Below are 24,530 nucleotides of genomic sequence, written 5' to 3' on the forward strand. Positions count from 1 at the left end.
GGGGTCAGTATCCCCCCTCCATCATACAGGGGTCAGTGTCCCCCCCCTCCATCATACAGGGGTCAGTATCCCCCCTCCATCATACAGGGGTCAGTATACCCCCCCCCCTCCATCATACAGGGGTCAGTATCCCCCCCTCCATCATACAGGGGTCAGTATCCCCCCCTCCATCATACAGGGGTCAGTATCCCCCCCTCCATCATACAGGGGTCAGTATCCCCCCCTCCATCATACAGGGGTCAGTATCCCCCCCTCCATCATACAGGGGTCAGTATCCCCCCCTCCATCATACAGGGGTCAGTATCCCCCCTCCATCATACAGGGGTCAGTGTCCACCCCCCACCATCTGAGAGGGGTCAATGTCCCCCCCGCCTCCATCATACAGGGGTCAGTGTCCCCCCTCCTCCATCATATATGGACAGTGTCAGTCACCCAGCAATGCTCACCTCATTTATAACGGGAATCGGCTTTCTGCAACACTTCCGGTCATGTGACGCGCAGGGGGCGGGAGAAGACTCGGAGCCGTCACCATGGAGACGCAGTAACAGAGCAGAGATGGTGGGGAAGGGAGCGAAGCGGAGCAAGAGCAAGAGGTGAGTCCAGCGGGCCTGGAGACGGAGGGTGTGGAGTGTGCAGTCAGGTTCTCTATACACTGAGAGCCCGTCCTATGAGGTCACTGCAAGGAGCCCCAATCCTGTGTAACATCACTATAAGGAGCCCCAATCCTGTGTGACATCACTATAAGGAGCCCCAATCCTGTGTGACGTCACTATAAGGAGCCCCAATCCTGTGTGTCGTCACTATAAGGAGCCCCAATCCTGTGTGACGTCACTATAAGGAGCCCCAATCCTGTGTGTCGTCACTATAAGGAGCCCCAATCCTGTGTGTCGTCACTATAAGGAGCCCCAATCCTGTGTGCCGTCACTATAAGGAGCCCCAATCCTGTGTGCCGTCACTATAAGGAGCCCCAATCCTGTGTGACGTCACTATAAGGAGCCCCAATCCTGTGTGTCGTCACTATAAGGAGCCCCAATCCTGTGTGACGTCACTATAAGGAGCCCCAATCCAGTGTGTCGTCACTATAAGGAGCCCCAATCCTGTGTGACGTCACTATAAGGAGCCCCAATCCTGTGTGTCGTCACTATAAGGAGCCCCAATCCTGTGTGTCGTTACTATAAGGAGCCCCAATCCTGTGTGTCGTTACTATAAGGAGCCCCAATCCTGTGTGTCGTTACTATAAGGAGCCCCAATCCTGTGTGTCGTCACTATAAGGAGCCCCAATCCTGTGTGACGTCACTATAAGGAGCCCCAATCCTGTGTGACGTCACTATAAGGAGCCCCAATCCTGTGTGACGTCACTGGAAGGAGCCCCTATCGTGTGATGTCACTGGTGGGAGCAGCCATCGTGTGACGTCACTGGTGAGAGCCCCCATCATGTGTGACGTCACTTGTGGGAGCCCCCATCGCTTGGGACATCACTGGTGGGAGCCCACATCGTGGGTAATGCCATTGGCAGAATCTCCCATTTCGTGTGACACCACTGGACAGAATCACTGTCACAAGGGACCTCATTTGGGGGTCAGCCCTCATTGCGTGTGACATCACTGTTGGGAGCCCCCATTGCATGTGACGTCACTGGTGGGAGCCCCATTGCATGTGACGTCACTGCTGGGAGCCCCCAACGTGTGACATCACTGGTGGGACCCCAATTGCGTGTGACGTCACTGGCAGGAGCCCACATCTTGAGTAAAGTCATTGGTGGGATCCCCCATTGCGTGTGATATCACTGGCTGAATCCCTCATCATATGGACCATTATGGGCCGGAGAATCCATCATGTGTAACGTGCTGTGATCCCTTATCGTGTGTGAGGTCACTGGTGGGAGCCCCCACCGCATGTGGTATCACTAGTGGGAGCCTCCATTGTGTGAAGTCACTGGTGGGCACCTCCATCGCATGTCGTATCACTGGTGGGAGCCCCCATCATGTGTGACGTCACTGGTGGGAGCCCCAATCGTATGTAACATCACTTGTGGGAGCCCCCATCGTGTGTGACGTCACTGGTGGGAGCCCCCATCGTGTGACATCACTGGAGGGAGCCCCCATTGTTTGTGACATCACTAGCGGGAGCCCACATCATGTGTAATGTCATTGGTGGGATCCCCCATCATATGTGAAGTCAATGGTGCGAGCCCCCATCACATGTGACATTACTGGTGGGAGCCCAATGTGTGTGAAATCATTGAAATTAGACCCCATTGTATATGACATCACTGGTGGGAGCCCCCATCATGTGTGACATCACTGGTGAGAACCCCCATTGCTTGTGACATCACTAGTGGGAGCCCACATCGTGTGTAACGTCATTGGTGGGATCCCCCGTCGCATGTGACATCACTGGTGGGATCCCCCATCACATGTGACATCACTAGCCGGAGCCTCCATTATCTGTGACGTCACTGGTGGGAACCACCATCGCGTGTAATGTCATTGGTTGGAGCCCCCATCACATGTGGTATCACTGATGGTAGCCCAATGTGTGTGACATTTTTAAGATTAGACCCAATTATATATGGCATCTCTTGAGGGAGCCCCAATTGTACTGTATATGTGATCACTGGCGGGAGTCCAGTCCACATCATGTGATGTTCTTGGCAGGAGCCCTGATTTTGTAACCTCACTGAAAGGAAAGCATGGTCCTTCTTCCCATCACTGGAGCCTTCTTTCCCGTATGGACTGCATTATAATTTCATGATACCTACAGGAAGAAGAAGGTGGGCAAACATGAGCCCAGAGCAGATAAAGAGTCAGAAACAGAAAAGGCAAAGGCCAATGCAGCTGTCTGGGAGGCCAGACTTAAGATGGTGGAACTGTCTCGAACACAGTACCGTGACGCCGCCCGAACCTTGGCACACAATAATGAAGAGCTGAGTAAGAACCAGTACCAGATGGAGAAGGATATGCTGGAAGTCGTTGGTTTCCTGAAGAAACAGGACCTGAAAAAGGATGAAATGGTACCACCTCTACCATTTATAGCTTACTAGATGATCCCCCTCTGTCTGCCCCCTCCTCTGAGCCTCCCTCTACCATATACCTTTGACCTTATCCCCCTCTTCTTCTCCTCCCTCTGCTATAAACCTCCGACATCATACATGCTGGCCCCCCTCTTCTTCTCCTCCCTCTGCCATAAACCTCCGACATCATTCCTGCTGGTCCCCCTCTTCTTCTCCTCCCTCTGCCATAAACCTCCGACATCATACCTGCTGGTCCCCCTCTTCTTCTCCTCCCTCTGCCATAAACCTCCGACATCATACCTGCTGGTCCCCCTCTTCTTCTTCTTCCTCTGCCATAAACCTCCGACATCATACCTGCTGGTCCCCCTCTTCTTCCTCTCCCTCTGCCATAAACCTCTGACATCATACCTGCTGGTCCCCCTCTTCTTCTTCTCCCTCTGCCATAAACTTCCAACATCATACCTGCTGGTCCCCCTCTTCTTCTTCTCCCTCTGCCATAAACTTCCAACATCATACCTGCTGGTCCCCCTCTTCTTCTTCTCCCTCTGCCATAAACCTCCAACATCTGTCTGTCTCCTCCCATGCTCTCTTTCCTCTACTGTATTCCCGTGACACCTTACCTGCTAGTACCCAACTTCATCTCCTCCCCTGCTCCTTCTTCTACCATATACAGTACTTCTGACACATTACCAGTTGGTACCCCTGTCTGCCTTCTCTTCTGCTCCTAGTCTACTGGGTACCCCTATCTGTCTCCTCCCTTGCCCCTAAATCTACCATATTCCAACACTTTCTGGGGTATCACCATCTGTCTCCTCCCATGCACCTTCTCCCACCATATACTGTACCTCTTATACCTTACCTGCTGGTACCCCTGACTGTCTCTTCTCCTGGTCCCCACTCTACAGAGAACTCAAACAATTTTGGGATGTGATGGGACTTTGCAGTGGTAGAGGAGATGTGATGGGGCTGCTCTGTTTTTAAAAAAATTATGGAAATGCTGAGTTGGATGAAAGGTGTTGGGACTGTCCAATAGGAGATTAAAACTGAGAGGTGAGATGATGTACTACTCTCTGTACTACTGTAGAATCCGCTGCCCCTACAGCCAGCTCTGTGTACTGTCAGCTGCCCCTACACCCCCGTTTGTATCGCTATGAGCATGTAAGATGTCTTATGCCAGTCAAGCAGTGTTTAGTTGGTCTTCTTTTCTCTTTGAGGGTCATTCTCTCTCTGTAGATACACTATATTGCCATACGTTTTGGGACACCTGCCTTTACACGCAAATTAACTTTAATGACATCCCAGTCTTAGTCCATATGGTTCAATATTGAGTTGGCCCACCCTTTGCAGCCATGGATGAGCGCGTTTGGGGTGGAGGAACTTGACTAGCCTGCGCAGAGTCCTGACCTCAGATATATAGAACACCTTTGGGATGAATTAGAGTGCCTTAATCCATATAGAGTGCTCCCCTTATGGATTCTCTCTCTCTCTCTCTCTCTCTGTTTTTCTCCCATAAGATTGAAGAATTACAGCGACAACTGTCAGCAGAGAGGAAGCAAGCAGATGAAGAGAGACAACAGCTGGTGAGTGACTGTCCTTCCTCTGCAATGCTATTCCTAACTGCAACCTTCCACCTTCTGTTGGAAATTCGAAATTAGGAAATTCGAAATTTCATAAATTTAAAAATTCTAAAATTTGGAAATTTGAAAATCCAAAAATAAGAATGAAAATCTGAAAATTCAAAAGAATGAAAATCTGAACATTTGAAACCCCGAAAATCTGAAATAATAACTAACTAATAATAAAAAAAAGATATTCGAATTTCCTTTCAAATTTGGCTGTTAGTGAACGTAACGAATACGAATTTATCCGAAGTTACGAGTTACGAATTATCTGAAATAACGAATGCCATATCAAAACGAATGGAACGATCTAATAATAATAATAATAATTATAAAACCTTTTTTTTATTATTATTTTATATTAATTTGTTCCATTCCATTTGTTTAGATGCGGCATTTGTTATTTTGGATAATTCGTAACTTCAGATAAATTTGTATTCGTTATGTTCACAAACAGCCAAATTTGAAAGGAAATTCCAATACCTATAATTTAATAGTTAGTTATTATTTCGAATTTTACTGATTTTCTTTCTTTTTTTCAGATTTTTGAATTTTTCGGATTTTAGAATTTCCGAATTTTCAAATTCCGAAAATTTGGAAATTCGAAAATTCAGAAATTCAAAATTTGAAAATTTGGAAATTCTAAAATTTGAAAATTTGGAAATTCGAAAATTCGTAAATTTGGAAATTTGAAAGTCCGAATTTTCGGTTTTCTGAATTTCCGAATAAAGCAAAAAAAACATTGACAACAAATTTTTTGTCAGTGCACATATCTATTAGTTATTAATGGTACACATACATAATTATAAGTTAGTATATATTATGATAATAGATAACATGGTTTATATATTGTGTCCTCTATTTAGTCTAAATGGAACTAAAATTGCGGCTGAGGTTTGTATGAAAAACAAACTTTGAAGTAAATAACTTGCTGCCTGGCATTGAGCCCATTTCCCTTGGCTATTGGTGTGTACCATTAGACCCCTTTCACACTGGAGCGCTTTGCAGGTGATATAGCGTTAAAAATAGTGCCTGCAAACCGCCCTAAAACAGCCGCTCCATTCACTGAAGTGTGAGAGCCCGAGAGCTTTCACACTGGAGCAGTGTGCTGGCAGGGCGTCAGAAAAAGTCCTGCCAGCAGCTTCTTTGGAGCGGTGAAGGAGCGGTGAACTCACCGCTCCTCCACCGCTGCTCCCCACGGCGTTTTGCGGCGGATTTAACCCCTTTTCGGACGCTAGCGCAGGGTTAACACCGCCCCGCTAGCGGCCAAATAGCGCCGCTAAAACGATGGTAAAGCGGCGCTAAAAATAGTGCCGCTTTACCGCTGATGCCGGTGGCGGCACAGTGTGAAAGGGGTCTTAATAAGAGCATCATATTACTATATTTTTCGCTCCATAAGACGCCATTTTTTCTCCCAAAAAAATAGGGGGAAATGTCTGTGCGTCTTATGGAGCGAATATTGACCCGTCGCCATGTTAGAATAGTCGGGCCAGGGGCACAGCTGCGGTGGCCGGCTGCCAACTAGCTGACGCTGTTGCATTCTGGGAGTTGTAGTCCACTCCGCACACACTCAAGCTCCCGGTGGGTGGAGAAGCAGCGCAACACAGCCAGGGAACTACAACTCCCAGGATCTTGGAGGCAGGGCACGCCAGCGAGTTGGGACTTGGGACCAACGTGACTGGCTCGGGCTACAACTTTGCTTGACCCCAGGACAGAAGCATCACCCAATCCCGAGCTAGCACTAGCAGCTGCTATCACTGAGGTGACAGACCCTGACACCCCCAGGGCCAGCTGACCCCCACATTCCATCTATCCCCATACACCCCATTTACTCTTCCCCAGTATCCACCAAGTAACCTCAAAATAGCCCTCAACACTGTGGGTCCTGCTGGGAGCTGGCCATGGTCTGTGGGTCCTGCTGGTCTGTGGGTCCTACTGGCCACTGGCACATGGCTCACACACTGCAAATGGGACTTATGGCTTTCTTTCAACAATGGCTTTCATCTTGCCACTCTTCCATAAAGGCCAAATTTGTGGAGCGCACGACTAATGCCCCGTACACACGATCAGACATTGATCGGACATTCCGACAACAAAATCCATGGATTTTTTCCGACGGATGTTGGCTCAAACTTGTCTTGCATACACATGGTCACACAAAGTTGTCGGAAAATCCGATCGTTCTGAACGCGGTGACGTAAAACACGTACGTCGGGTCTATAAACGGGGCAGTAGCCAATAGCTTTCGTCTCTTAATTTATTCTGAGCATGCATGGCACTTTGTGCGTCGGATTTGTGTACACACGATCGGAATTTCCGACAACGGATTTTGTTGTCGGAAAATTTTATAGCAAGCTCTCAAACTTTGTGTGTCGGAAATTCCGATGGAAAATGTGTGATGGAGCCCACACACGGTCGGATTTTCCGACAAGATCCTATCACACATTTTCCGTTGGAAAATCCGACCGTGTGTACAGGACATTATAGTTGCCCTGTTGACAGGTTCTTCCACCTGAGCTGTGGATATACTGAGAATAAATTTCACACAGGTGTAATTTGGTGCAGTTTGGTAACTTCTCCCTGTGTGCTGGATGACCCTGTCCCGCCACTGGTTGCACAGACCTCATGTACCTTCTTCTCTGCCCGAAGAATGCAATCTGTCCCCCTTGCTTTTCTTCTCCAATTATCCATTTGTCAGTACTCTATCATAGAGCTCCACTGTAAGTGGCATATTGCGAGCAGGTACTCTTTTTCCCTATTTGCCACCACCCTGAAAGTGTGAAGTCTTTTCACAGATAGAGGCATACAAGAAGCAGATTGCCAGCTTGGAAGAGAAATGCTCCCAGAAGACTCAGGAAATGCAGATAATTCAGGCAGAGTTCAGGATGATGAAGGAATTTCGCAGACGTAAAGGGGAAATGGAGAAGGAGCTGGATGAGGTGATATCACATTCCTTGTCAGCCACTTTACTGCCATGTTTTCTACTCATATGAACTCACCTAAATGCTCTCCATACAGATAAAAGAGAGCCTGCGCCGAGCTAACCAGGAGCATAAAGAGTCGCTGGCGGCTATGGAGAGACGCTTCTTCCAGGACAAGGTGAGAACAGTGCAATGGCGGCCTGACGAGTTATTTGGGGTAATGACGTATCTCATCATCAGTGAGGCAGAGCAACACATTTTTATATATATGAATCTGAGCTTGGAATAAGCAACCTTCAGAGCTGCTATTACTGTAGTTTGATACCCATGTATGGCTAATGCAGAAATATAGCCAGATTTATTTAACCACTTCAATACTGGGCACTTTCACCCCCTTCCTGACCAGGCCAATTTTCAGCTTTGAGCGCTGTCGCATTTTTAATGATCATTGCGCGGTCATGCAACACTGTACCCATATGAAATGTTTATCATTTTTGTTCACACAAATTGAGCTTTTTTGGTGGTATTTAATCACCACTGGGGTTTTTATTTTTATTTTCTGCTAAATAAATGAAAAAAGGCCAAAGAATTTTTTTTTTTTTTTAAATCGATTCTCTTCGTTCCTGTTAAAAATTTTGCAAATAAATAAAGCCAAAATGTATTCTGCTACATTTCTTTGGTAAAAAATAACCCAAATTGAGTCCACAAACTATGGTGTATATACTATGTGTGTGTGTATGTATGTATGTATGTATGTGTATATATATATATACATACATACATACATACATACATACATACATACAGTATATACACCATAGTTTGTGAACTCAAAAGTGTGTGTGTGTGTGTTCAGAAGGGTGAGGTGCACGTCGGTCAAAGTAAGAAGTGCAAGCAATCAAGCCATCCCAAAGGCTTGTATTATAGGAAACGACAATAAGGGATTGCTGCACAAAAATGTTTTCATTCATCGTAATGATGGCCTATATATTTTGGGTGTTTTGATGACATTTTTCATTAAAACATTTTTGTGCAGCAATCCCTTTTTGTCGTTTCATATATATATATTATAATTTTTTTTTTTTTTTTTTTTCTCTGAAAATCCTTTTTCAATTTTTTTACTTGAGGCCCAAAAATGCCATGACAATACAAATACCTCACCTCCCAAATGACCTTTTTTGGAAAATAGACACTCTGAGATAGTAAGAGGCATGGTGCGTTTTTTGAAGTTGTAATTTTTTTTATTACAATGTTTTTGTAAAATAAAGAAATTAAACTTTTTTTTTTTTTTTTTCACTTTTTTAAAAAAAATTTTTACATACAGTACTGTCACCAGTGCAGTACAGCATCATCATCATATAAGTGGCCCGACGGTGAGCAGGTACACTGACTGGTGACAGTATGTAAAAAAAAAAAAATATATATATATATATATATATATATATATATATATATATATATATATATATATATTTATTTTCTTCTTCATTATTATTTTTTTACATAATGTGACCATAGTAACAATGTACTACTCTGGGGGATCGGGATTTTTTTTTACACACTATTATAGCTTACAGCAGTGAATTTCACTGGTATAAGCAAGCATATTTCCTGAATTCAGTGTGTATTGGTGTGATTAGCTGTGATTGGCTACATCTAATCACATGGTACAGATGGGTTGTGGCCCTGACTGTACCATGTGATCACTGTGACCAATCACAGCTAGCAACACAATTGTAAACAATGAATGGCATAAATCTAAGCCATTCATTGTTTACAATTGTAATTTGTTCTGCTGTGATCGGTCACATGGTACCAGCACCGGGCCGTAACACTGATCAGTCAACCACTGTTTCTGGTGGACACAGCAGGTGACAGATCGTGCAAGGGCGCAGCCCTGTAGGCCCACACAAGGTGCGTTCTGGGAAGGACATTATATGACGTCCACCTAGAAGAACAATAGTGTTCCTGCTCGCTCATCATTTTACAATGGCCCAGGCTGGAAGCAGTTCAAAAGGATTAAAAACACTTACATGGTATTATGAATAAAAGAGCACTCAGTTAATCAAATAAGAATCCTGTTTCATACAATCTTTGGTACTGGCCAGTAACTAAGATGGCGTCCGTGTGTTTTGAGTTTAACTCTATTTATGTTGCAGATTATCACTGTGTATCACAGTTTTTGCAGTTTGCCTGTATTAGAACAATTATCACTTGGCAAACCCCAATAGGCCTACACACTACATGTTCCTTACATTTAATAATAAGCAGTGCAGAGCTAATAAATATCACCAGTACTGTGTTGGAGACTTTCCAGCATGCTAAACAGTAGAATCCTATCACGTTGTCCACATGCAATGCCTGTGGCTTTTGATGAGTACTAAACAGGCAGATGACAGAAGATCCATCTATGTCTGGTGTCCAGATCTGTACCATATTGTGTGGCACACAGAGCACCATGTTATGGAGGGCAGGAAAATGCCACATCCAAGGCAGTCGCTACCATATTAGAAGGACTGTTATCCAATCATCACACAGTACAACGCATCATACATCAGAATCAATCACAAGTGGCCTACCAACCCTCTTTTAAATAGTCTTCAGTACTACAATTAAAGGAGAAGCACAGCCAAAGCTAATTCGGCTGTACTTCTCCTGTTGATTTACAGGAGTGCAGTTTGTTCTGCACTCCTGTGACCCATTTTCAGCAGACAGCGGGCTGACGTCACAGAGCCGGTCCAAGCTGGAGAAAGATCGCTATCATAAGGTTGGGATCCACCCTGATGCTTGGACCGGCACCTGGCTCAGCCTCTCAGCGAGCCGCCAAGAGCCTGACCCAGCCATTCCCGGCCCCCTCCATAGCCCAGCGCTCCAGTGACCGCGGGGGAGGGGGTCAGTGCAGAGAGCCGGTGACTTATAGTCACCAGCTCTGTGCTCAGGGACCTAGGTAAGTATGATTTCTTAAAAAAAAAAATAGAGCCAAACTTGAAAAAATATATATATATATATATATATATATATATATATATATATACATAATAATATATACACACTGTTTATTCTTCTAGGTTTCTTCTGGTTGTTTTGGCAGTATAGTGCAGTGTACACCATAAGCAATCACATAGCAGTATCTAACTATGTAAATATCAGCAGAACCGCCTGACTGGAAGTCTGTGTGGTTAGATTTTTCATGTGATCCTTTGTTGTATATGTGCAAATAAAAGTAGATGACTTGACTACAGAGTTGAGATGATCACCCAGAACACATGAAGAGTGGATATGGATTTTCCGAGTGTTATATTATGAGATCCCAACCTACATGGCATGACAAGGCTTCTCCCCGGCACCAGCTGAGTCAGTTTGGTGTTAACAGTCTAGGGCAGAAGGTGTCCAGAGTTCACTAGTTCTGACTGCTTTCAGGGCAGATATCACAAGGATATACGATCTTCTTCATAGCTTCGGAGTTGCGTATTTTGGGAGGGATCATTTACTATATTCTGCTAGATAAAGTTTGTCAGTTTTCTGTTATTCAGAGCAATGATGATGGCCACATCCAATTTTGAATAAAGAAAATATTTTCTGAGCACAAAATTAATTAAAGTGTACCATGTACTATATCCATAACATACATTTCTATTCAAAGTTTTTGGCATCCCTGGTCAAGTTAGGTTGAGCCCGGATGACCCTTCTCCTACAACGATGTCCGTCTCCTGCAAGGCCTCTGGATCAACCAGTGCCAAAATATTTGACATTTAATGACCTAACGGTTCAATGTTTTCTCAGCAACGTCTGGAGAAAGAGGCAGAGAAGAAAATTGTGATGCTGGCAGAAAAAGCTCATAATGAGGCCATCATGTAAGAATAAAATCCTGATTGTCTGAGCCTTCTTTCTACAATCTGTTCTCTACAGATCTGCTCTTCCTGCCTGGCACTGACTGGTCTAAAGCTCCTTTTCCCAAGAGTTCTACTGTAACTACCACGTCTGTCCCTTCATGAATGCTGCTTGTTGCTCAGAGTGTACAGTTGCATGCCTGCTCCAGTTTTTCAACCTTAATCTACAGTCAGTGTTGATCCATGGTATACGGTTATGTCTGTGTGTAATGTTGTAGCGCTAATACATGTACACATTAATATTCAAATAAAACCGTGCAAAAGGTCAAATATTCAAAAGAGACAAGTATAAAAGGACAAATGTGAAAAAAGTCCAATAAGTGAGAAAATCTATTAAAGATGGCCTATGAATCATCCACCGAAAGATGGTGAGGCAGGATTATATTATGCTGATACTGTCTGGCAAGGAAAACATCAAGATGGTGCTTCTTCAACAAAAGGAAGAGGTATGTATACTCTTACCTCAACAGATGGACTCAAGTGTCAGCGACAAAGAGTCATATAGGCAAGGGTGCTGGAATTGACGGTTACACAGAACTCCAAAGAATCCAGAGCCTCTTGTGTTGGGTTTCACTGTACAGTTCCCATTAGATCTGGGTGGTCAGCCAGTGTTGCCAACAGTTAATATTTTTCTGGCAGCCAGTAAAAAATGGGCACTTTTCTCCTGCCAGTAAATGCCAGTGACAGGAAAAGGTTGCCAGTTTAAAATAAGACTGTGAGGCTCGGCTCCGAACTGCATATGTAAGACAGTCCAAATGCCTGCTGCAGTGTGTTTGGGCGGCGGGGGAGGGGGGGTGGGTCTGGCAAAGGCAGTGCCTGAGTGTGTCATGTGATGTCATGGTCAAAGGGGGCCCAAGTGGAGCTTCCAGAGCCGTCTGCAGGATGGGAGCAAGGCAAGCCGGGAGTGGGAATGTCAGCGCTGTTTGGACTGGAGTGGAGTGAAGGGACTGCCTGGCATGGAGAGAGACAGTCACTGTGATTCAGGAGGGGACGTGTCGTGTCCGTGATCTGTGCTGCTGTACATTGCTGTCAGTGTCACTGTGAGAGTCATCTGTGTGTGTGTGCGCCCATTCTAATTTCTAATTCTAATTTCTAATACTTACCTTATTAAAAAATAAGGAATACATTTTTTTTGCCCTAAAGTGGATGTAAACCCGATTCATGAAATTTGAGCTGGGCACATATATCTGTAGTGTTTTCTTATCTCTCTTCAAAACCCTATGTCCCATAGTTGTATCCTGCTCCATTCTTCTGTTATCAGCATGATAACTTCTGACAAGTTCTCTGCCAGCAGCCTGAGTTTTGTGTTGGGGAGGATGCTATAAATAGATTAGCAGCTGAACTATTCAAGGACCAGCTCTGAAAGTCTCTACCTAATGAGGAGAGGGGGTGTGTGCCTTTCCTCCAATCAGCTGTCTTGGCTGTATGCCCAGGCTTCACTGTAGTGCTGAACAGGAAGAGAAAATCTCCCAACACCATGGGGGTTATTTACTGAAGGCAAAGCCACTTTGCACTACAAGTGCACTTGGAAGTGCAGTCGCTGTAGATCTGAGGGGGACATGCAAGGAAAATAAAAAACAGCATTTTTGCTTGCACATGATTGGATTATAAAATCAGCAGAGCTGCCCCTCTTTTCAGATCTTCCCCTCAGATCTACAGCGACTGCACTTGTAGTGCAGAGTGGATTTGCCTTTAGTAAATCAACCCCAATGCGCACTTTCTAAAAAAAAATATATAGCAAGCTGAAGACAGCAGATATACATGTAAAACGCATGTAGGGAGATTTGTTTCATCTCTGTGTATCATCTGAGGCTGTCCACTTCACTGGGTATATGTGAGGGTTTACATCCACTTTAATATCTACCCTAAATCTTATTGTTAATTGCATATTGTACTTGTTTGTTGCCTAAATACTATAATTTGCACTTAAAACTGTAATTTTGGAAATGCCAGTAAAAACCTGGCTGTGCCAGTAAATGTTGGGTGTTGTGTCAGTAAATTTAAATCTGGTAGGTGGGCAAAGCTGGTCAGTCAGTGTTAAGTCTTGGTTACTCTTGGTGTACAGTTTTGATTTTTGGTACACTCAGTATTGCATGTGGAGGTATAGTTGGTATTGGGTCACTGTCATTAACCAGCAAACAGTTTTGATTTTTGGCGTACACTCAGTGTTGTCAGGATGTACATTTGGCATTGGGCCTCAGTATACAGTCATTGAGTCAGTTCTTAATACATATAGCAGGTTTGGTTCTCAGTGTACAGTCTAGGTTGGTTTTGGGTGTGCAGTTTGTATTGGGTCTTGGTATATATAGTCTGTGTCAGTTCTCAACTTACATTTTTATTTTTTGGTGCACTGTAAGTGTTGATTTTGGGTATACAGTTGGCATTGGGTCTTAGTGTACAGTCATTGGGGGAGATTTACTAAAGTTGGAGCACTCAGAATTTGGTGCAGCTGTGCATGGGAGCCAATCAGCTTCTAAATTCACCTTGTTCAGTTAAGCTTTGACAATAAAACCTGGAAGCTGATTGGTTTCTTTTCAGAGTTGTAGCAGATTTTGCAATCTCCAGCTTTAGTAAATAACTCCCACTGTGTCAGTTTTCAACATCCAGGTTTGGTTCTCAGTGAACAGTCTGTGTTGGTTTTGGTGTACATTTGGTACTGGGTCTTAATATACAGTCACTGTCAATTCTCGGCTTACAGTCTGTCCTCTGTGTTGTGTCTGGATGTGAAGCTGGCATTGGGTTTCAGTAACCAGTCAGTGTTGGTTTTGTATGTACAGTTGGTATTGGGTCTTGGTATAAAGTCAGTGTCAGTCCTCAGAGTACAGTTTTGGTTTTGGGTGTAGTCAAAGATGGTCACACACATTACAATCTGATTGCATAAACTCCTTTATATCTTAAATTGGTTCTACAGGCTGAAGGTTTTTTTTTTCCCTTAATGCATAACCTTACAGTGCAGCTCCTCCCTGCACCCCCCCCCCCCCCCCCCCCGCAACCATTATTGTTAACTTGGCCCAATCTTGTTAGAGTGATGTGCACGAGAGCTCTCTCCCTCCTCAAAGGCTCAAAGACAGCAGCGGAAGCCAATGGTTCAATCACAGCCAATGAGGAGGGAACAGGGGGCGGAGCACACACATCGGGCTCGGGAATAAGCATGCACGAGTGTCTCCATAGCAAACAGCTGCGAGGGGAGGAGCCAGGAGCAATGGAGTAGGGCCAGAGAATAGGAGGAACAGGGCTGCTCTGTACATAACCATTGCATAGAGCAGGTAAGTATAACATGTTATTAAAGAAAAAAAATTAAAAGTTTACAGTTACTGTACTTTAAATAATTGTTTATTTAAAGAAACAATTTCAAATGTTACAAAGAAGAATGAAAAAAAAAGGAAAAATCCCCCCAAAAATATACCAGGAATACCAGAAATCCCTGCAGTATAAAATTGTACAGGTGACAAAGCTTAGTTAGAGTAGCTGAATACTGCCTCTCATGTAATGAAAAAAGCAATTGACCCACTCCGAAGCCACAGCAGGAAGTCTAAAGTGGGCCAACCCATGCTAAAACATGCAACACTACAAATGAAAAACCCCATAAAGCATAATATCAATACAATGCAGTAACATGGTACATAAGAAAGATAAAATTTTGCAAAAGCATTGTAGAATGGATAAGAGATGAAGTACCAAACCCAAAGGAGAGAGGAAAAGAGAAGCCACTCGGTGTACCATAGCCCAAGATGATTAAGGAGCATTAAGTAATCATCCCAAACAGCAGTGAATTTAGCTAGCAAATTGCGCAATCTAGCCCCAAGGTGTTCCATGGATCGTACTTCTCTAACCTCTTGTAAAAAGGCCGAAAACTTTGGGGGTGGGGTGGTTGGGGGGGATTACAATTACTTTAAAGTTTAGCTAAAGGCTAAATGGATTACAACACCTATTATGTTTTTATTGCTGTCTGTGCCCCATTAGGTAGTTTCACCATCTTGATCTGACCTGTTTACCATTATCATTTGAAAGTAACGTTCAAAAAAAAAAAAAAAAAAATGGGTTGTCCCCAGAGAAGTAATAGAGGGGGAAATCTTCCAGTGGGGACACAAGTTCTGGTGACTGGGGGGGGGGGGGGGGGGGATTCCCTTAGCTTGCTCTGATTTTCTGAGAACCCAGACAACAATAAAAACCTGAGGTGTTCTAACCCCTCTCCACTCTGTCCAAGACTAAAAAAAAAGTTTTGCCTTTAGTTATACTTTAAGTGTGCAGTTGGTGTTGGGTTTACAGTCATCGCTGGGTCTTAAGGTATGGTGTTGGGTTTCAGTGTATAGTGGTTGCTTTCAGTATGTGGTTGGGTCTGAATGTACATCCTATGCTGAATCTTAGTGTATGGTGTTGGTCTCGGTGTAGTGTTTGTTTTCAGTGTGTGGATGTGTATTTGATGTTTGGTTTTCGTGTACAGCATTGGGTCTGAGTGTACAGTAAGTGCTTGGTTGTAAAGTATGCTATTGGTTTTCATTGTGCTGTTGGGTCGGGGTGCATAGCTAATGCTGGACCTTGGTGTCTCATGTTGGGTCTCAATGTACAATGTTGGTTTTCGGTATACAGTCGATGTTGTGTTTCAGTGTACATTGTTGGTTCTCGGTGTGCAGTCATTGCCAGTTCTTGGTATGGTGTGGGAGTCTGTACAGTGTTGCTTTCCAGAGTGTGGTTGGAGTTGTCTTAGTGTATATGATGTTAGATCTCAGTGTACAGTGTTGGCCCTTAGTGTACTCTCATCGTTTGACAGAAATGTGCAGTTCCGGATTCTGTATTTGGTCCTCAGTATAAATCGTTTCATACAAAATTTTACTGGCAACAGAACCCTGAACTCAATGCCTTGTTCTTCTCTCACAGGCAGCTGGATGATGCAGGAAGATCTGTCTTTAAGGAGAATGTACGTCTGAAAGAGGCTATTTCCTATCATGTGGATGAGGCACGAAATTTAAAGAAAGCCATCACACAACTAAAGGAGGAGAAGGAGGGTCTTCTGCAGGAGAAGGTTCTTTCACATTTTAAATACAACAGGCCTCTGCCTCCTTTATATATTTATATATATATATATATATATATATATATATATATATATATATATATATATATATATATATATATATATATATATTATTATTAGAATTTATTTCCCATCTTCAGCAGCTATAACCGGCTCACATCATTAACATTATAATATTTTTGCAATAATGTTATTACTAATGCTAGTACTTTACATTTCCACAACACACCGACTTCCTGCCACGCATACTTTAGGTACGCACATAGAAAGGAAGTAGAACTGCAGGACGGGAAAGGATGATCTGGCTTTCCATCACTTGGATAGACTAAAACCAATCTTATCCCACTTTATAAAGAAGGAAATTAATGTAACTTGCACTTCTTGGAGGTAATGTGGAGTTGTAGAACTTCCCATAGAGTAACATGTTCATAGCAACAAACCCCACTTGTCTAATAAATTTCTCTTTTTGATTTGCCATCGGTAATTGCTATAATAGGGTTCAGCATGTAACTCCTCTGATTTCTTATCTGGCTGTGTCTGTATACTTTGCTTGCTGTGTTTTACACTTAATATACACTTTCCTCTTTGCAGCCTGTCGGCCTCCTCTCTTTGTCTTTGCAGCCTGTCACCCTCTCTTCCCCTGGGTCTCTGCAGCCTGCCCCCCTCCCTTCCCCTATGTTTCCACAGCCTGCCCTCCTCCCTTCCCCTGCGTCTCTGCAGCCTGCCACCCTCCCTTCCCCTGCGTCTCTGCAGCCTGCCACCCTCCCTTCCCCTGCGTCTCTGCAGCCTGCCACCCTCCCATCGCCTGTGTCTCTGCAGCCTGCCACCCTCCCATCTGCAGCCTGCCCCCTCCCTTCCCCTGTGTCTCTGCAGCCTGCCACCCTCCCATCCCCTGTGTCTCTGCAGCCTGCCACCCTCCCATCCCCTGTGTCTCTGCAGCCTGCCACCCTCCCATCCCCTGTGTCTCTGCAGCCTGCCACCCTCCCATCCCCTGTGTCTCTGCAGCCTGCCAGCCTGCCACCCTCCCATCCCCTGTGTCTCTGCAACCTGCCACCCTCCCATCCCCTGTGTCTCTGTAGCCTGCCCCCTCCCTTCCCCTGTGTCTCTGCAGCCTGCCCCCCTCCCTTCCCCTGTGTCTCTGCAGCCTGCCCCCCTCCCTTCCCCCCCTGTGTCTCTGCAGCCTGCCACCCTCCCATCGCCTGTGTCTCTGCAGCCTGCCACCCTCCCATCCCCTATGTCTCTGCAACCTGCCACCCTCCCATCCCCTGTGTCTCTGCAACCTGCCACCCTCCCATCCCCTGTGTCTCTGCAGCCTGCCACCCTCCCATCCCCTGTGTCTCTGCAGCCTGCCCCCTCCCCTGTGTCTCTGCAGCCTGCCCCCTGCCTTCCCCTGTGTCTCTGCAGCCTGCCACCCTCCCATCCCATGTGTCTCTGCAGCCTGCCACCCTCCCATCCCATGTGTCTCTGCAGCCTGCCACCCTCCCATCCCATGTGTCTCTGCAGCCTGCCCCCTCCTGTGTCTCTGCAGCCTGCCCCCTGCCTTCCCCTGTGTCTCTGCAGCCTGCCCCCTGCCTTCCCCTGTGTCTCTGCAGCCTGCCACCCTCCCATCCCATGTGTCTCTGCAGCCTGCCCCCTGCCTTCCCCTGTGTCTCTGCAGCCTGCCCCCTGCCTTCCCATGTCTCTGCAGCCTGCCACCCTCCCATCCCATGTGTCTCTGCAGCCTGCCACCCTCCCATCCCATGTGTCTCAGCAGCCTGCCCCCCTCCCTTGCGTGTCTCTGCAGCCTGCCACCCTCCCATCCCCTGTGTCTCTGCAACCTGCCACCCTCCCATCCCATGTGTCTCTGCAGCCTTTTACCCTTCCTCTCACCTGGATCTCTGCAAACTGTTGCCATTGGTTGTCCATCTTTACAGCCTGTTCTGCTTCTTCTGCCCTGCATCTCTGCAGCCTGCCAACCCCCCCCACCTCTCCCTCAACTTTGGCACATGCCACAATTGCTCTCTTCTGAGTCTTTCCAACCTGTTACCCTCCCCTTACCTGTGTCTTTGCAGCTTGCCACCCTTCATCTCTGTCACCTTGCCTATCCAGCATCTTTGCAGTCTGTCTCGATTCCTCTCTCCTGTGTTTTTGCAGCCCGCCACCCTCCCCTCAGCTGCGTCTTGGCAGCATGTTACCCTCCCCTTCTAGTATTTTTGCTGCAGGAATAAGATGAGTTTGCTAAATATATTATTAAATTTTATTGAAAACATGAATTTAGCGAGAATCTTGCACAAAATCCTTACAGGCTGCTAGCTTCATCTAGTTGCTTATTAAAGTAGAACTATAGGCAAAACTTTTTCCCCCATTTTGGATAGAGTAAGGGAGGGTTATAACCCCTGTAAGGCTTATTTTTGCCATCTTTGTCCTATTAGGGAAATTTACCTTACCCTCCTGTCCCATAGCCAAACAGGAAGTGGGAGGAAATTCCTGCAAATTAGGGGAATGTCTTGGGAACCCCCAAGTTATCAGAACTGGTGTCCCTATTGGAAGATTTCCCCTCTATTACTTTTCTGGGGACAACCTAAAATGTGAGATTTTCTTTTACTTTCAATGATAATAGTAAACAGGACAAATTGAGAGGATGAATCTCCTTAATGGGAACGAACACAGACAGCAACAAAAACTGGCAAGTGTTCTAATCCATCTCCTCTCTATTCAAAACAAAAAAAAAAAAAAAAGTTTTGCCTTTAGTTATACTTTAAGGATTTATGCCCCGTACACACGGTCGGATTTTCCGACGGAAAATGTGTGATAGGACCTTGTTGTCGGAAATTCTGACCGTGTGTGGGCTCCATCACACATTTTCCATCGGATTTTCCGACACACAAAGTTTGAGAGCAGGCTATAAAATTTTCCGACAACAAAATCCGTTGTCGGAGTTTCCGATCGCGTGTACACAAATACAACGCACAAAGTGCCACGCATGCTCAGAATAAATAATGAAAGCTATTGGCTACTGCCCCATTTATAGTCCCGACGTACGTGTTTTACATCACCGCGTTCAGAATGATCGGATTTTCCGACAACTTTGTGTGACCGTGTGTATGCAAGACAAGTTTGAGCCAACATCCGTCGGAAAAAATCCTAGGATTTTGTTGTCGGAATGTCCGATCAATGTCCAACCGTGTGTATGGGACATAAGGGGGTTATTTAAAAAAAAGTTAAAGCAAAGGTCCGCCCACCGCTGCAAAAATTAAAAGCCAGCAGCTGCTGACTTTTAATAATCGGACACTTACCTGTCCTGGAGTCCAGCGATGTCAGCACCGCAGCTGATGTTTCCATCAGCTGTCAGGTACATGCCTCCTCCATTGCGAGTAAGGGAACCCATCAGTGAAGCCTTACAGCTTCACGCCAGGAACCTACTGCGTATGCGCAAGGCTCTGCTCCTCTCTTCTCTCCTACTGGCCCGGAGGCCAGGGAAGGAGGAGGGGGCCCGGGCGGTGACGTCAATACCTGGGCTGAGGCTCCCGGAAGTTGGAACAGGATACTTGTGAAAGACAGGTATCCCCCCCCAACAGGTGCCAAATGTGGCACCGGAGGGGGGGAGGAGCACTTTTGGGTGGAACTCCGCTTTAATAACAAACAAAGGCTATTTAATAGTTAAAACACCCATTTCATCTAAATGGATGTCCACATTAGCAGTATTTCTGTTTGTAAATTTTCAGCAGACAATTATGAGATTAAATAACAGTTCTAGAATAGCTCATCCATAGTGGTGAATGAAGCCTAATGAAACATACAGTACAGTATATGACACTGAGTCCCCATTTTTTTCATCTTGGCCCAGGAAACCAGTGAAAAGTTGGTTCAAGAAAAAGTTCTGCAATTTTCTCATAAAAACACACAGATCCAGGAGTTGCAGAGGACTGTGCAGACCCTGGAGTGTGCTGTAGAGGAGATGAGGATGGAAATAGAGGATGGCATGCAAAAGAAACATCTTCAGATACAAGGAGCAAACCAGGCAGGAAGTGCAGAGCTGCAGAAGCTCCAAAGGCTCTTGGAGATCAAGGATCGGGAAATGGTCCGCGTTAAAAAGCTTGCCCACAATATCCTACAGGAGAGGACTGAGGTCGAGCACTTCTTTTTGGAAGCTCTGGAGCAGGTAAAACAGGAAATCAAATCCAACAGAAACTATTATCAGAAGATGGCACAGGTAGCCTACAACAGTCGTATGATGCAGGCAGCTGCGGGAACAGAGCAATATCCTAAGATCAGAACCTTCCATAACAAGGAATACAGTACCAATGATGTCAGCCAAGATGTCAAAGAGGCTGAGAAATGGTAACAAGATATAAAAAAATAATCATTGCATATCCCAGCTGTCTATCCAACTCATCTTATGACAATCGTGTGCCAGAATATGACCACACCATACCACCCGTCCCCCCCCCCCGCTTTTACTCTGTCATTGTTGCCTCAGTATAACCTGGTTACACCTCTTCCTCTTTCCTATATATCCCTATCCATCCATTACGATCCCACTACACCCCACTTTCCTACCTCTGTGATCCTAATATATTTGTCCTCTGTTTTGGTCCCACTACTCCCCTCTCCTACCACCATGATCATTATACATAATGTCCCTTATTACTATACCACTACATTCTTCTACAATTATCGTCCTAATATACCCATCCCTCTATAATGGTCTTATTACACACCTCCCCCTACAACGAAGGGCTTAACGCACCCATACTCCTTCTTACCACTTTGATCCCAATAAACCTGTTGCCCATTATGGTTATCCCAGTTCCCTCTCAAATACTGCGCTCACCCTCTCACTCTCTCTTCTGTCATCTTCCACAATCCTCTAAAACATGCACTAGTCACCCCCATACTTAAAAAGCCTTCCTTGGACTCCACCAATTTTAACCTACGCCTGACCACTTCATTAAGAATAATGTTCTTGATCCCCTTCAGTCTGGATTTCACCCTCAACACTCCATAGACACTGCTCTCCTAAAACTCACAAACGACTTACTAATAGCAAAAACCAATAGGCACTATTCTGTACTCCTACTTCTAGACCTTTTGGCTGCTTTTGATAAGGTTGACCACCCCCTCCTCCTCAAAAAACGTTTGTCCTTTGGTCTCCATGACTGTGCTCTTTGTTGGCTCTCATGCTACCCATACCACCGAACCTTCAGTGTCAAAATTCTACTGCCTCCTCTTCCTTTCTCTGTCGGAGTCCCCCAAGGTTCTGTTCTTGAACCTCTCCTATTCTCAATCTACATTTCCTCCCTGGGTCAGCTGATAGCCTCCTATGGCTTTCAATATTATTTCTACGCTGACGACACACAAATCTATCTCTCCACTCCTCAGCTCACCCCATAGGTTTCCTCACACATCACTAAATTTACTAACTGACATATTAGTCTGGTTGTCACTCCACTTCCTCAAACTCAACCTGTCCAAAACCGAGCTCATAATCTTTCCTCCCCCACGTGGAGCTTCCCCTGACTTCTGTCAAATTCGATGGCACAACTATCAACCCAGGGTTCTAGGTGTAATCCTGGACTCTGAACTCTCCTTTCGGCCCCACATCCAATCACTTTCCAAGGCTTGCCACCTCAACCTCCGCATACCCAAAATACGCCCCTTCCTAACCAACTACAACACAAAACTCCTAATTCACTCCCTTGTTATCTCTCGCGTTCACTACTGGCCTACCTTAAAATAGGCTATCCACCCTTCAGTCCATCTGAATGCTACTACCAGACTCATCCACTTTACAAACTGCTCAGTGTCTGCTACTCCTCTCTTCCAATCCCTCCATTGGCTGTCACTCACCCAAAGAATTAAATTTAAAATACTAACTTACAACATGTTCACCCTTTTGCTGTCTGTACGTTAGGTCTCACATAGAGAGCGGGAAAGTGGACATTGCAGATCTAACGTGGGAGCAGAAGGAGAAGGTCCTGAGACTTTTGTTTGCAAAAATGAATGCCTCAGTTCCCAGGTAAGTGATTGGGGTTGACACCAGCTATCAATTGCTTGCATTCTTGGAATTAGGCTGACTTTTGCTCTTTCATACCAGGAAAAAGGGGACCGGTATAAAAGCTGTGACGTTTTCTGGAAATAGAGAACCTCAGCCCAGGTAAGATGTGACGGCCACTATACCCAGATAACGGTAAAAAGTAAAAGGCAGGAGTGGAATTAGCTCTTTTATTATCTATGCTGGCATACTGGGCACAGCTTGGACTGTTTTGTAGCTCACCATCTAGTAAAGCTTCTTAGTGGGGTTTTTTTTTCTATTTAGGATTATCATTTGCAGGATATTCACCAACAGAACTGTAAACTGTCCTACTTGAGTAGAAAGCTACAGGGACCACATTGTGGTTCCCAGATTTTAATTGGTTGTCCACCTTCCAAATACACACGGCATCCAGCCATACACCAGAGACTTTAGAGGGGACTTTACAGGTAATGATCTTTGTTTTATCTCCAGGGAAACTGCAGAGATATCAATCAATACAACCTTCATAACACAGCAAGTTCCAGAACAATCTACATCAAGTGGGCTTTTGCCAGATATCTATTCGGCAAAATGTCACACTGTGGCCTGAGGCTCAGCATCAAGTACATATCCTCTCCCTTCCTTCTGGATTTTCAGTGTTTCCCGCATTATGAAATGAATCATGATGTAATAAATCTATAAGAAGAGCCATGTTCCCTATTTTTTTCTCCTTTTTTTGATATACTGTTTGACAGAAGAACTAATGCTGGCCATACACTATAAAAAAAAAAAAAAAATAGTTTTTCGGCCAGTTATTTGGCAGAATTCGGTTGGGACGTTTTTGAGCCAAATAAAAACGAAGGACAAGTTTGGAAATTTTCTGCCGAACTAACGATAAATTGAAAGGTTAATGTGTTTCCCGTCCAAACTGTTTGTGCTACGTATAACAATTTATCAGTTATTGCATGATGGCACTATCGTTTGCTCTCACGGCCGAATGTTTGTTTTTCAAAAATGGGTTTGAACGATTTTTCGTATAGTATATGGCCAGCATAATATTCTACAGTTTGGCTTTCTTGTAACATGCTGAATCCTGTGGCTGATCTGTGGAAGAGCGGGCACACCCACTTTCAGTAATGCTAATCAGTATAGAATCTAAAACTACCAACAATTTCTGAACAGGACCTGCTACAGTTCATACTTATGCCAATAATAGTAAAGGATAAATTCACCTTTTAAATATTAAAAAAAAAAAAATGCACATTTCCTTGTAGGGAAAAAAAAAAAATCCCATTTATTATTTTCTTCCAAAAGGAGTCTACAGAGCATCGCACCTGAGATTGCGGGTGCAGTCTCAGGCTCCTGCAGACGCTCAGCATAGCTGTCTGCCTGTAGGGCAGGCAGTTACCTGAAAGCAGGAATATAAATGGACTACGCAAACGCTCACGAGCACCCTCACAGCTCATTGAGGGCTACAAGCTGATGGTACCTGTGACAGACCTAGCCTGGACAGAGGCTTTTGGAGGGGACTGAATGCTAGCCTCTTGCCTACCGATCATGGGCCCTGGCATTTGGGGGAACATTGCTCTTTGTGAGCTGCATGCCAGGGGACCCTTGAGGTGGTGTTACTTTGGATTCAGGTCCATGTCCCCCCAAGACACATAGACTCTGGGAACCCTGTATATGCCATATTAGAAATAGTGACTGATTCATACTGTTGGGACACATACTGTTAGATGCTAATGTCATCAACTCCAGCCACCTGTCTGTGGTCTTCTATAATGTAAATTAGTCTAGTCTGGCTTGTCACAGCTTCTAATGCCGCGTACACACACGGGCGGACTTTTCGACCGGACTGGTCCGACAAACTTTCCAGCGGACTTTCGACTGACTTTTTAACGAACGGACTTGCCTACACACGATCACACCAAAGTCCGATGCATTCGTACGTGATGGTGTACACCGGACTAAAATAAGGAAGTTGATAGCCAGTAGCCAATAGCTGCCCTAGCGTCGGTTTTTGTCCGTCAGACTAGCATACAGACGAGCGGATTTCT

The 24,530-nt window shown here is 45.0% G+C and overlaps 2 protein-coding genes across 2 annotated transcripts in view; one reads left to right on the forward strand and one right to left on the reverse strand.

Annotated features, from left to right (window-relative positions):
* ENTPD5 (ectonucleoside triphosphate diphosphohydrolase 5 (inactive)) overlaps window positions 1-498 on the reverse strand; it is a 70,885-nt gene extending 70,387 nt beyond the window's left edge. The window contains exon 1 of the mRNA XM_073608843.1: window positions 447-498. The gene's annotated coding sequence lies outside the window, so the exon portion shown is untranslated. The remainder of the gene's footprint in view (window positions 1-446) is intronic.
* BBOF1 (basal body orientation factor 1) lies at window positions 383-23,178 on the forward strand. Its single transcript, XM_073608840.1, has 11 exons — window positions 383-593; window positions 2,764-3,013; window positions 4,528-4,593; window positions 7,428-7,571; window positions 7,651-7,731; window positions 11,337-11,407; window positions 16,322-16,466; window positions 20,305-20,798; window positions 22,372-22,476; window positions 22,555-22,614; window positions 22,966-23,178. Exons 1-11 carry the CDS (start codon window positions 415-417, stop codon window positions 23,081-23,083), a joined length of 1,713 nt encoding a protein of 570 aa, XP_073464941.1. The 5' UTR covers window positions 383-414; the 3' UTR covers window positions 23,084-23,178.
* The last annotated feature ends 1,352 nt before the right edge of the window (window positions 23,179-24,530 follow it).

Source organism: Aquarana catesbeiana, linkage group LG13 (genome assembly GCF_042186555.1).
Source record: "Aquarana catesbeiana isolate 2022-GZ linkage group LG13, ASM4218655v1, whole genome shotgun sequence".
Classification (NCBI taxonomy): Eukaryota; Metazoa; Chordata; class Amphibia; order Anura; family Ranidae; genus Aquarana; species Aquarana catesbeiana.

Bases quoted from the DNA above. Each gene is read 5' to 3' on its own strand.
- BBOF1 (XM_073608840.1), top strand. From the start codon at position 415: ATGGACAGTGTCAGTCACCCAGCAATGCTCACCTCATTTATAACGGGA. The intron at 7,572-7,650 runs GTGATATCACAT...CTCTCCATACAG, and splicing joins TGGAGAAGGAGCTGGATGAG to ATAAAAGAGAGCCTGCGCCG. The intron at 20,799-22,371 runs GTAACAAGATAT...TCTGTACGTTAG, and splicing joins GTCAAAGAGGCTGAGAAATG to GTCTCACATAGAGAGCGGGA.